Source organism: Papaver somniferum, chromosome 6 (genome assembly GCF_003573695.1).
Source record: "Papaver somniferum cultivar HN1 chromosome 6, ASM357369v1, whole genome shotgun sequence".
Taxonomy (NCBI): Eukaryota; Viridiplantae; Streptophyta; class Magnoliopsida; order Ranunculales; family Papaveraceae; genus Papaver; species Papaver somniferum.
The window spans coordinates 164,590,684-164,603,307 of record NC_039363.1 but is presented as its reverse complement, the minus strand read 5'-3'; the positions used below and the strand labels follow the sequence as shown (position 1 = coordinate 164,603,307).

Here is a 12,624-nt window from a genome sequence, read left to right as displayed (position 1 = left end):
AAGAAGATGTGTCTATCTACCAACTCCTTTATATAATCCTTCAAAACTCAATATGAGTTAAATAGTTAATAAATAAAATCTAGGGACTCTTCATCAAAGCCCATTCTTTCTTCAAACATTTTTTTTTTAATATATATCAAAATTACATCATAAACATTTGACTAACATTCACTTGTCCGATTTTTCGTCATTATGTGTATATATGCCCGTATCCTAATATCTTGGGAAATTACGGATCCTTATATCCGTGCCGTATCGTGTTGTGACTGTATCGGTGCTTCTCAGGAAACACTAAAAAGAGAAAACAGTAGAAAACGCATTTGGCGGGAATTCATCTTTTTTTTTCTGTTAGTGTCCTCCATGTTATTTGGTTTTATGTAAACGTAAATCATATTGCACATTTATTGTGTCAATATGCAATGTATCATGATCAAACAAGAAGATGTGTCTATCTACCAACTCACTTATATAATCCTTCAAAACTCAATATGAGTTAAATAGTTAATAAATAAAATCTAAGGACTCTTCAAAGCCCCTTCTTTCTTCAAACATTTTTTTAATACATATCAAAATTACATCATAAACATTTGTTTTGCATTCACTTGTCCATTTTTCGTCATTACGTGTATATGTGCATGTATCCTAATATTTTGGGAAATTACGGATCCTTATATCCGTGCCGTTTCGTGTCGTGACAGTATCGATGCTTCTCAGAAAACACTAAAAAGAGAAAACAATAGAAAACGCATTTGCCGGGGAGTTTTCAGAATTAATCTATTTTTTTTTCTGTTAATGTCCTCCATGTTATTTGGTTTTATGTAACCTCAGAAAACGTAAATCACATTGCACATTTATTGTGTCAATATGCAATGTATCATAATCAAACAAGAAAATGTGTTTATCTACCAATTCCTTTATATAATACTTCAAAACTCAATATGAGCTAAATAGTTAATAAATAAAATTTAGGGACTCTTCAAAGCCTTTTCTTTCTTCAAACATTTAATTAAATGCATATCAAAATTACATCATAAACATTTGATCAACATTTATTTATCCGATTTTTCATCATTATGTGTATATGTGCCCTATCCTAATATCTTGGGAAATCACGGATCCTTATATCGATGCCGTATCGCGTCGTGACTGTATGGGTGTTTCTTAAAAAACACTAAAAAGAGAAAACAGTAGAAAACGCATTTGGCGGGGAGAATTCATCTATTTTTTTTCATTTCGGAAAATAAAAAAAATGAACGTGGTATCGTTTTCGGATGTTTTTATCTTTTTCTCTCGAAAAGGGTTCTTTCTCTGCAACAAGGTGATATCTCCAATCTCTCTTCCATAATCTAATGACACTTTCTTTCAATCTCTCTTTCTCTCTCATCTGGGGTATCAATTCTGAACAGGTGTGAAATTTTTCTTTGTTTTTGTGGATTTTTTTTTTATTTAGTGCGGAAAACAAGAATTTTCGGCAGAAGAATCAAATGGGGTTTATGGCTAAGTACTGCAAAACCTCTCATGTGGCAGAAGGATTGTTTTACGTTTCTTTGTTTGGCTGGAGATAGATTGTTTAGTCAGTTAAGAGATCTGGGTAGTAGGGGTTACATTGAATGCTCCAATCAGGTGTTTATGGAAAGTTGTTGAAATGCTAGTTAAAAAATGTAGATAAGTAATTAGAAATTGATAATTATAAATGAATTAAAAATTTTATCTAACGCTGAATCTACTGCCTGCAACTTTTATGTACTGTGCTTGTACATCTTTTCGCAATGCTAGTTTAACCCCGTTAGCCTCAGTTGTTCCATATTCCATCCATCTTCATTGTCGTAAAATATTCAATTACTTGTAATATACTAATAGATAGTTAGTTCCAGTTGCACATTGTTATTCTTTGGTGTGTGTCTTCCTACAATTCTGAACTTGTTCTTATAAATGACTTTTATTAATGGATAATAGTTGATTTATTTGTTTTCCCTTTGGTTGTGATTGATGTACATGCTGCTGCTACAGGATTCACATCTTCGTTTTGCTGGAGGTTTTGAGAAGGTCCTTCATATTTTCGATGTTAATCAGGTCCAAGATTAGTTCATATATTTCCCGGATCTATATTAGAATGGTAGCATGGCCTCATAGTGATCAAATAATATCAAGTGGATGCTTCGATATTGGAGGTGTGAGGTAGGCCTTTCTCATCAAGTTTCTATATATAGTTGGCCGGTAGTTGCATGCTTATTTTATCCGCTTAACTTATTGCAGTTGAATATCCGTTAGCCTTTTGTTAAACATGTCAAAAATATTCGTTACTGTAAAGACAGTCTCCAGTTTGGGATGTCTTCGCATTTTATACTTTCTAGGTAGTGATATAAAGAATGGTTGTGAAAGAGAGATGCTGAGATGGAAGAGTGCAAACAAATGTAGCGTGATTTTATAGAAAGTTGAGACCTTTGTTGTGTACACGATAGTCAATTCATCTTGGTTTTACTTTTCCGCTTAGAGTGTGGAAGTAAATTCCAGAACTTGGCCTTATTTTCACGGGTGTTTGGTTTCAGTGCTAGTATAGGCAACTTGTGAATCTGTGATGTGGATTGGTAATAGGATGTTCTAGCCAGATCTTATTTGGACTGAATTTTACCTCTAAGAACATAGTCATGGTTATTGGCGCATATAGCTTAGATCTGGTTTGTGAACCTATACTGTTTCCCCCCTCCTATCTGGGTTTATTTCTCACCCATAACTCCATAAGGTAGTTTCGTCTGCATAAGAAAACTGCATCACAACTTAGTCATTCTTATCAACATTTATGGATTTGATAACAAATATCTTTGATAAATGTATAGAAATCTCTTGAGATGAACTGCTTGATGTCTAGATGTTCTATGGGTACAGTTTTTCATAAATGGCTCGACTCTTACTCGTTTTGTCGTTGCATTTTTTGTTGATATCTTGTACGCAACTCTTCCAGGTTGTTCGGACACTTGCAAAAAGTCCAACATTTGCTAAGGATTGGGCAACTTCAGTTTGAAGCTGATGTGAAATTGTGAATAGGCTTTTCCTTTACACCTGGTTGTTACCAATCATTTTCTTTCTTACTGGATTTTCGACTATCCTGTAAGCACATATAACCAGTGCCACCTTGTAAAAGTGTTTTTGATGTGAATAAACCTTTTTCTTACTCGTTATCCTTTATATGTTCCATATCTTAATGATTTTAACCAGAAGTTATTGATTTTGAAAACAATGTATACCAAACACGTTTTTTAAAACAAAGAAAGAAAAAATGCTATTTCTGAAAATGCTTGAAAACAGTTTTTGAAACTCAAACCAAACAGTGTCTAAGTTTGTACTTTTTGAAGTGTTATTTCGGAGCTTCACTAGTGTTTGCACTTTGTTTATGTTTTGTATATTTACAACGTTATTAAATTTGCTGTGCGGTTGTCAGGGAAGAAACAAAGCTCTGTATGAACCACCAGTGAACTCAGAGGTATGTACAGAGAGTTGTCAAGTAGACATTAGTATACCTGAATGTGATAGAAAAGTAGCTTTTTAATTTGTTGTTACTCAAGCATTTATCAGGGATTGGATGTTGCAAAATAAATTACAGAAACAGTTCTCAATCTATTGTTTTTTCAATAGCTCACTCTCTCTCAAGACCAGCAGGATAAAATTTTGGATAAATTGAAATCTCGTAAGACTCATATAGTGTTTGCCTTCCCTTGATGGTGTTTCCAATTCCCAAGTTTGGTCTGAGGTTGATGCAGGTTAGTTTGCGTTGTTCCGATTTATTGACTTCGTTCTGTTTATTTGACTTCTTCAAAACACTGGCAAATTTACAAGTACTGAAGAACATGAAATTGATTGAGTTACTGTGGTGTAATTGTTCTAGAGGATTATGGCTTGCATATTGTTAAAAAGAATTCTGCAAGATTCTTTTTTCACCCTTTTCTATGTGAAAACTTATTTTTGCACCCTTTTCTGAGAGTTATTGATCCATATCTACTAATTCAGTAGAGGCACTTGGGTAGAATATAAAGCTCTGATTCATTATGGTTTATGTTTAACCTGTTAGTACGAAGAATCTCATTCTCTCATGAACTGTATACTGACCTCTGGCATACTTGTGCTGGTCCTCTTGTTAACTAATGCACCTTTCCCGAGAATTCCCACTGGAGTAGTTGGGCTGCTTGTGAACTATGACCCTGCATCTTTTGATACTGATTATAAGAAAAGTTCACAATTTGATTCATGTAATGCGAGGCAGTCTAAGAAAAGTTAGAGGCAATTCACTGCACTGTACTCTTCTCGTGCGTTAACTACACATGCCTTGAACATAAAGTCTCCAACATCTTCAAAAGCTATGCATACCGGTTGAAGATTTGGTAGTACTGTAAAATGGGTATTATAAGCTCCATAATATTAATTTTCTTGATCTAGAGTAGTTTGGTTGTTCTTGTGTAGGTCAATGAAGACTCCTAGCAGCGAGGGAGTTGACGTGGAAGATGACACCAATGACAATGATAGAGATAAAAATTTCTTGGTAGAGTTCAAAACCGTCTACTCACATTGGAGTGGGACCCTCCCCCCAAAATGCCACCCCATGCTAATCTTGGGGTGGCGGGTCCCTCCCCAATGTGAGTAAACGGTTTCTCCAATACCACAGTCTACCAAGAATGATCTAGATATAAACAGACTCGCGGCGTCAAGCTAGTCAAATATCAGAACCAAGCTTTATTGTCTGGTTTGGCATATTGCGTCACATCACGCAGTACGATGCTTATTACCAAGAATGTTCTCTCTAGCTATGTTTTTAAATACCCGGATATCACTGATGCTCTGCCAGGTGTGACACTGTTTCTAGCTGCAAGATTTTATTCTTTGCGCGGCTGCGATATTATATTCGATAATATGAAGCTTTTGGTTTATTCCTTGACCTTGACGATCGTTAATCAGTTCCAAATTATAACTGTATTATAATTCTGCTACGTGGATTCAGAATATTGTCTCAGTGGTTACTGTTTCCACTGAGTTTTTTTGGTTTGATCTCCACAGAGTCACTTACTTAAAAATTGGTTAGGGCCTGGTTACCTGTGAATTTGTTGGATGCTTATGACAGGCCCTTATCAGGTTGATGCTCCTTTTGATCATGTCCATCCATTTAACGCAATCTTTGCAAGATAGTAGATATTTAGCATTTTTGCCCGTTTTGTTTAATTTGGTTCAATTCGCTGCTTGGGTATTTGATTTGGTTTAATGTTCTTTAATTTGGTTTATAATCCTATACCCTAGCAGGATTTCTCCTTGACTATGGCCATAATTATCCTTGTTCTTGCAGTCTGAAGTACATTAAAAGTTGCTATGGTGACAATACTGGATAATGTTGCAAAGTTTTAACTGCTCTTGGTGAAATGCACCTTTTCAAGAAGAGACTCGACAGCAGAATCTGGGCCAATCTGTTCTTTATGGTATTTAAATAGAGCCATATAAATTTGCACAAGTATCCTTGCCACGTTACGGCAAGATTGCTGTGGTTTACCCTTTACTCCCCCCTGGTTACCTATGAATCATCATATTATCCGAATGAACTCTACGACCTCATCCTATATAGTCTTTCTTTAGCTATTAGATAGTACCCTAGAATAAAAAATGTCTCATTATGCAGTGTATCAAGGCAATCTGACTTGAAGAGGCTTTCCCTCGCAGGTCATTTCAGCCATATCTGGTGGAGTTAAAGATATCAAGTTTCATGCTGTGGGTTATACGTGGCGGATACATAATTATTACTTGATGGTGTCATATTCGGCAGCAACCTCTAGTTTTATTTTTGTTTCTGTAGGCAATATAAGTTGAATTGGGGGAATTTTATTTTTCACCACCTATCGCATCTTCTTGTGATTTCTACAGTTACTTTGTCTTTTTCCTTTTCTCCAGCGGGCTTTATTGAGAGTCAGCATTGTAGAGAGTTTGAGCTGTTCTATCGTGGACAACAAGAAGACAGGTACCTCTCAAAAGCTTGTGGAACCTTCTCCATGGGTCTTTGGGTTTGAGAACCGCGACTTGTAGATAACTTTGTGTCATATTATACAGTTCTCGATTATGTATCCATCAACCTAGCTGTGCTTGTTGTACACAACCTTCAACGGATCATTTACATTACTGTTATACCAGTTAGCCCCACCATTTACGAGGATTAAATATTTTGGTTCTCATGTTGTGCATCAGAGTTATTGAAATGGATTGGTTATTTTCCTTCTTCTTCCTCATCTTCTTCTTCTTTTTCTTGTGAGAAATCTGAAATGGACTACTCTTACCGATGAATAACTTTTACCAAGTCTATTGTTTGCAGTGCCTCCTCTGAAATATTTATACTCCGGAAGGATTTCTTTCAAGGTGAGTGGAGAATTTCAATTTGTTAAAGCAGCTTGATTTTCTAATGAAAAGGGGACCTATGAAGGAAGATCTCTACATGCTACTTTTCCCTGGTTGCAGATCAGTCTTTGCTTTCCAGTGAGAGAAAGCGAGAATGATGAAGTCTGTAAGTGGATTTGAAGCAGTCAATATATACATTCATTCTCCATCTCCTTCTTGTACATAGGAAGCATAGAGAAGACACTCTACTTAACAATTTTCTCTGACAAGTCCCCTGAAGAGTGAAGATGAGACTGCAAGACAAGTGCTTGTGGGTTGTGGGCTTACTGAAATGATATAATTAGTACAACGAAAGTATGATAACTAACACATACTTAAAAAGCTACCAGTAACAGCACAGCAGCAATAATACTCCCGAAGTGTTCCCACTACAGTTTGCTCAAAACTATGAAAAGCCAAGGTAATTAATTGCATTGATTGCACAGTATGAAATTAAGGACCTAAGTGACTTAAACTGGAAGATTTTGACATGCATAAGTTGTTTCTTTTTATTCCGGCAGAGAATAATTTTCAAAAACTCATGGAAGGAAATGTTTTTTCTTGCCTTATTTATTTTAGAAAGAGAAAAAATAAAGAGGTTTTAGGATTTTGTACAGAATTTCTTTCTCACTAATCTTTATGTGACCTCTTCTTCCTCTTCTAAAGCACAAAATTTTTAAAATCGCTAGATTTATTATTAAAACTTCATCAATGGTAATACTTCAAAGTATTTAGTTGTATATCTGTCTTTAAACATAGACTTTTTAGGGTTTAGATACTAATGGAGTTTATGAATGACAAGTTCCCTGAAGGGCTACGTGTTTTGGCGGTTGATGATAGCTCCCTTTGCTTAAAACTTCTTGAGTCTTTACTCAAAAAATGTCGTTATGAAGGTTTGCTTCATTACTGGTATATGTTTTTTAATTTAGGGTTTGTTTTCTTTTGTTATTAAAAAAATGGTCCTACATTACTGTGTTGACTTTTACAGTAACTGCAACGCTGTCTGCAAATGCTGCTTTTGGTTTATTAAGAAAGAACAAGAAAAACTTCGATATCGTTATAACAGATGTACAAATGGATGAAATGAACGGTTTTGAGCTGTTGAAAACTATCGGTCTTGAAATGGACATACCAGTGATTAGTAAGTACAAAATTTCCGCAAATTCTTTTCATAATTATTACTTGCATTTGTATTGATTACCAGTTGCGTTATATGACAAGTTATTATGTGTAGTGATGTCTACGAGTGGCGACTACGAAACGGTGATGAAAGGTATAGAGCATGGTGCATGTGATTATCTTGTGAAGCCACCGTCACTGAAAGAGATTCAAAATATATGGCAACATGTGGTTAGACTTAAGAAAAATAAATCTACTTTGAGTGCTCCCGATACTGAAAAAAAAGGAACCGAAAGAAATTTAAGGAGGAAAAACAATAATCAAACAAAAAATAACGAGGATGAAGATAGTAGCCATTCTTCTGATGAACTATTACCGAATCAGAAGAAAACAAGAATTTCTTGGGCAGACCCCGAGTTACATGCAAAGTTTGTTGAAGCGTTTTATAAGCTAGGAGATAGTAAGTATACTCGTAGCTCAACTCTTATATGTCATAGCTAGTTTTTTCAACCAATTGATTATACTCGTAGCTCAACCCTTAATCTTATTTTCATTGTCTCTGATACATTCTGGTTTTGTTGTTGAACAGAAGCTGTTCCGTCAAAAATTCTCGTAGAAATGAATGTCCAAGGACTCACTCGTGAGAAAGTTGCCAGTCATCTTCAGGTGAGTTATATCTTACAACGTGTATATATGTACATTCACAGCTATTTCTTAGACGACATTCTATACATTCGAAGGGTGTCGATATTAATTTCTAGTTCCACTGATGTTCGGTCATTCTTACCTTATGGTCTTTCCATTTGTAGAAATATAGGAAGATATTGGAGAAACAGAGCAAAAAACCCAATAGCATCACCACATTCAATGGAATGAGTGGACGTCTGCGGAATTCTACCTTTCCATCTCTTCTTAATCTCCAATTTCAAAATGGAAGGAATTACCTCTCTAGTTCTCAATCATATCATCGGGGAACAAGTCAATTAAGTCATTATGGTGTCACTCCTAATGCCTCGAACCGTTCGTCTGTAAATCCACATCCACACTTTCTTCCTTCCACCCAACCATATACTTCCCAGTATTCCTCCACTCTTGGCACAATAAATCAAAACCCTCAAAAGATACAAGTTTCCGACTCAACAATGCACAATTTACATAACCAAACATATGCGAGTGGATTAAATGCTCAAACCTTTTCTTCAAGTTCTAAATTATTTGATCCTCATATGGTGAGTTCATCCAAGTTTCCAGATTACAATGCAAATATACATTCGGGAACAAGTAATTTTCAGTTTGGGGAAGCATCGAATGTGCTAGCTAATAACAACCTTTTTGATGATCTCACCTATTATCCCATGCTCGACCATGCAAGCTCTAGTAATTTGAACACAGTTTTTCAGAGTGATTATACATTCAACATGACTCACTCTACTCTTTCAGGCAAGTCATTCATCGATACTTAACACTTGTATCCATTTGCATTTGTTGTAGCTACTAGCCTACAAGGGCGGCGACATTTCTTAATTTTGACGGTGTCCATGATGTAATTGAGTTGCATTGGTTATCGGGTTTTTTTTTAGGCTATGATGATGGAATGAGGAATATGATTGCTCCGACCATACCAAGTACCAACGTGATGGAATCTCAAAGTGTTGACCAGATACCTTCGCTGGAAAATCCTTTAGCCTTTCTCGAGACAGATAGTGATCACCTTGGTAGTTATAGCTCGGCAGATGATGATCTTAGTGCAGCAATTAGACCGGTGAGATATCTATTCCCTTTATATATGACTCTATCGTGTTGAAGTATAAAATTAATTTTGTCTATTCTAAGTGGGTCCAACGGTATCTGTTCAAACCTAAAGATCCGTTGCATTATTGATAACAACAAAACTTATTCTAAAAGATTTAAGTTTGGGATTGCAGTATCAACAGCAATAATGCAGTGTGGATTTCCAAAAATTCAGCAGCTACAAAGCTTTCTCAGAGTAAGATTAAGTTTTGTTAAGGTACATAATAAACCTGTCATTCCCACAATTCGATATCGCTTGTTGTGTTCAAATGGGCTAGGAAAAGCTACGTTAATGTTTGACTTATTTCTCATATCTTCTCTTGATGTTTGAGGTAATTCAGAAATACCAATTGTATTTAGACTTACTTGATAGAAATGTTTAAACATTTCAAACCTAATTTTTGTTAATAAAATTTTAGATATTGCAACTACAGTATTTCTAGTTTAATTATTGCTTATCAATCAAGGTTACATAAAGAAAATGAGTTCAGTTTTTGAGAAGAGAGCATAACCGCCAGTACCTGGTTTAGGGAGTATAAGATCTACCCTGTGCAAAGATTCTCTGTGCATACAGTGCAGTCAACCCCAGTGACTATCTTACTCATTCCAACAGTCTCTCAAAGTAGTGGAGCTACATATTAGTTGATGAAATCTACATAGAAGGTTAATCTCCAGCTGAATTTTCAACTTTAGGCCAACCTTGAATAGCTTCCTGCCTGACAAAGTTGGCTAGCACCTTAATCTCTTCATCTTGAAGCCGTGCCCCAAATGTGCATTGTCCCCGTGGTGTGCATTTCTCTCCGAAGCCCTGCAAAAGACCGAAAACAAATTAAATCTAGCTTTACTTTTGTTCATGGGTAAAAACTAGACATCATTCAAGGTAAAAATACAATCTTACACAACTTGTTCAAAAACATTAAAAAAAAAAAGGCGTAGATTAGCTGGTTAAGTTACTCACAGGCATTCGTAATATGTGACGCGATATATTTCCTCTTCTGAATTGACTCCGTTCCTACCAAAGGTAAAAAAAACTTAGCAACAACCATCACCATAAAGATGGGGAAGTATGTTTCTATATATACCTCTGCAGATCTTTTAGAAAGAGTGTCGCACCCTGAATGATTAACATGAGTAAGTTAGATTACATTGCTGGACATAAAAAGTGATGTCTGTAACTTGTGATAGGATATTTGTAATAGGTTTGAGTGGAGATGCAAAATACTCACAGGCTGAATTATGTTTCCACCTGCATAATGGCATCCAATACAAGCCTTGTTAAATAGGTCTGCCCCTCTATGACTGTCCTTTGTGATAACAACCTCTGACCTGCGTGATACTGCATTGTAACTAGAAATTATTAAGCAAACCTTGGAGAGTATTGACAATTATTTTCTGTGGTTTGAGCATTTGAGGGCAAGAACATTGGTCAGAATGTACCAAAACCACAGCCAGCAAATTCGATTTCAGATTTTATCTTAAACAAAGACATTATAGTCCATTTCCACAGCCTAAAAACTTGATGCTATATAAGTTCGAGTAAGCATCTTGATATTCCAATGGTGTCAAAATTATTTTTTGAGTTTAAAGTTTTTGGTAAAACCTACTGAAGAATAAGATAAGAACTGTGTGGTGCATGTCAGGTGGAGGTTAGGTGTCTTACATGGGGGATGGCAGAGGGGAGATAAGGCTACAAGTGCAGCCACTAATGGAGAAATGACAAAACTCTTGGCAGCTTGATGAACTTTAAATGATGATTTAGTTTTGCACTCTACATTTCGCGTTTCTGCAGGATGTCCTCGTAGATTTTCGCGATCCTTGACGTTGTAGCCCTTTTGAAATTTTACGGAATGCCAATTAAGTACTTATTTATCCGAGCACTGCTCACACCAGAATGCAAAGATAAATCTATACACGAGAGAGATGGAATCATTTGTACTTACCTTTGTCGATGATAGGAATACTGGAGATGGATTCTTGCAGCAGGCATTACTCATGATTGATAACAGTGGCATCTTCGGATTTGTTGTCTCAGCCAGACGATAGCTGGTTTTGCAACGACTTGTATAAGTTAAGTTACAACAATGAAATTAAGAAGACATGGAAATCGGGTTTTTTGGTATGGTTGGCAACACTGAAACTGGTGTGTACTGACTACTGAGGTCTCGTCCGAAGTCTCTCTTATCAGACAAAACAAAAGTATTACTATTTGCACCCAACGTTGTAAGGAAACAGACTGCACGTGCCATTTCTTGTGTTAATCCTTCACTTCTGCATGGTGAAGTTACTTTTTTTACTTCTGGATGCAAGTCAGAAAGGGTGTTAAAAATCAATCATTTTAACAGAAAGATTTCTAGTAACAGAAAAGTCAATTTTTTGTGAAGCAAAATAGTATTGCTTCTGACTTCTACTTCCAAAGAACTAGAAGTCAAAAGCAAATTTATATCCATGTCAATGCACAATTCAGAATGACTTCTAGAAACAAAAAAGTTAAGGCGTTCAGATGTACAGTCAGAAGCTACTTTTTGACTTCTAGAAGTCGAAAAATCAAAAGTCAATTTGGCAATAATTTTTCAAAACGACTTTTAAAAGCAGGAAAATCAGTTTTTTGCTTCCGACTTCTGGTGATGAAGAGATTTTGGATGATGTTGTGGTTAATTTCAGTTGTGGTTTAGAGGAAAATGTGCATAAAGACCTAGTAAAAATGGTGATGGTATAACCACGCCTCCCGGCACCTGCAAATGATCAACCTGGAGACTGCTGACAGCGTTGACTATCTTTATTAGATTGCACGAATTATTTTAACACATCGTTTGGTTGGAACAGGGTAATCCAATTGTTAGCTAGAATTGAATTACAAGGAATTAAATTCAAATCCAAAAAATTAGCCTAGGAATCAAACATTTTAATTACATAGTTTTATTTGTGTTGTTTGGTGAAGGACTTGGCCATATTCCCCCGAAATTGGATTACCAAGAACTCAATTCCTCGAAGAAAACATGGTGTAAGAGTTAAGACTGCTCTCACGTACAATGGCCAAATACCAGTACAACTATCTTGGCAGCATTTCTTTATATTACACATGAAACTTTATTTTGGAGACAAAGCCAAAATCTGTAACTTTAAATCATCATTGTACCACCATTCATAGTTAAGTAAATAGCTATCACTGTGAATACCAACCAAACTTGAATCATATAAACACCAGAAAAAACACTAGGTCCACAACTCAATGATAAAGGTTTTGAGTCAATAAGCATGGCCGACACCTGGGCAGACTCAAAATCTGTCAGCCAACACAATGTAGCTAACTGT

General features: G+C 35.9%; 2 protein-coding genes across 9 annotated transcripts; one reads left to right on the top strand and one right to left on the bottom strand.

Moving 5' to 3' along the window:
* Window positions 1-1,190: 1,190 nt before the first annotated feature.
* Window positions 1,191-9,743, top strand: LOC113289991 (two-component response regulator ARR14-like). Of its 8 annotated transcripts, none has more exons than XM_026539456.1 (14): window positions 1,191-1,318; window positions 1,451-1,623; window positions 2,011-2,178; window positions 2,963-3,481; window positions 3,634-4,837; window positions 5,330-5,459; window positions 5,698-6,384; window positions 6,484-7,295; window positions 7,391-7,543; window positions 7,637-7,981; window positions 8,111-8,187; window positions 8,331-8,961; window positions 9,102-9,283; window positions 9,447-9,743. In XM_026539456.1, the coding sequence occupies exons 8-14, from the start codon at window positions 7,184-7,186 to the stop codon at window positions 9,459-9,461; spliced, it is 1,515 nt and encodes a 504-aa protein (XP_026395241.1). In that variant the 5' UTR covers window positions 1,191-1,318; window positions 1,451-1,623; window positions 2,011-2,178; window positions 2,963-3,481; window positions 3,634-4,837; window positions 5,330-5,459; window positions 5,698-6,384; window positions 6,484-7,183; the 3' UTR covers window positions 9,462-9,743. The 8 variants fall into 8 exon arrangements, with proteins under 8 accessions (XP_026395241.1, XP_026395236.1, XP_026395240.1 ...); XM_026539451.1 differs by having other exon boundaries at window positions 2,963-3,758; window positions 4,456-4,837; XM_026539455.1 differs by having other exon boundaries at window positions 2,963-4,837; window positions 5,698-5,992; window positions 6,341-6,384.
* On the bottom strand, window positions 9,733-11,476 carry LOC113289992. Its single transcript, XM_026539460.1, has 6 exons — window positions 11,253-11,476; window positions 10,973-11,141; window positions 10,539-10,648; window positions 10,395-10,426; window positions 10,271-10,324; window positions 9,733-10,120 (listed from the first exon to the last, which is right to left on the bottom strand). The coding sequence occupies exons 1-6, from the start codon at window positions 11,322-11,324 to the stop codon at window positions 10,042-10,044; spliced, it is 516 nt and encodes a 171-aa protein (XP_026395245.1). The 5' UTR covers window positions 11,325-11,476; the 3' UTR covers window positions 9,733-10,041.
* Between the last annotated feature and the right edge of the window lie 1,148 nt (window positions 11,477-12,624).

Coding starts and splice junctions, on each gene's coding strand:
- LOC113289991 (XM_026539456.1), top strand. CDS start 7,184: ATGGAGTTTATGAATGACAAGTTCCCTGAAGGGCTACGTGTTTTGGCG. Junction 7,296..7,390: donor CAAAAAATGTCGTTATGAAG/GTTTGCTTCATT, acceptor TGACTTTTACAG/TAACTGCAACGCTGTCTGCA. Junction 7,544..7,636: donor AATGGACATACCAGTGATTA/GTAAGTACAAAA, acceptor TATTATGTGTAG/TGATGTCTACGAGTGGCGAC.
- LOC113289992 (XM_026539460.1), bottom strand. CDS start 11,324: ATGCCACTGTTATCAATCATGAGTAATGCCTGCTGCAAGAATCCATCT. Junction 11,142..11,252: donor TATTCCTATCATCGACAAAG/GTAAGTACAAAT, acceptor AAATTTCAAAAG/GGCTACAACGTCAAGGATCG. Junction 10,649..10,972: donor TCCCCTCTGCCATCCCCCAT/GTAAGACACCTA, acceptor GTTACAATGCAG/TATCACGCAGGTCAGAGGTT.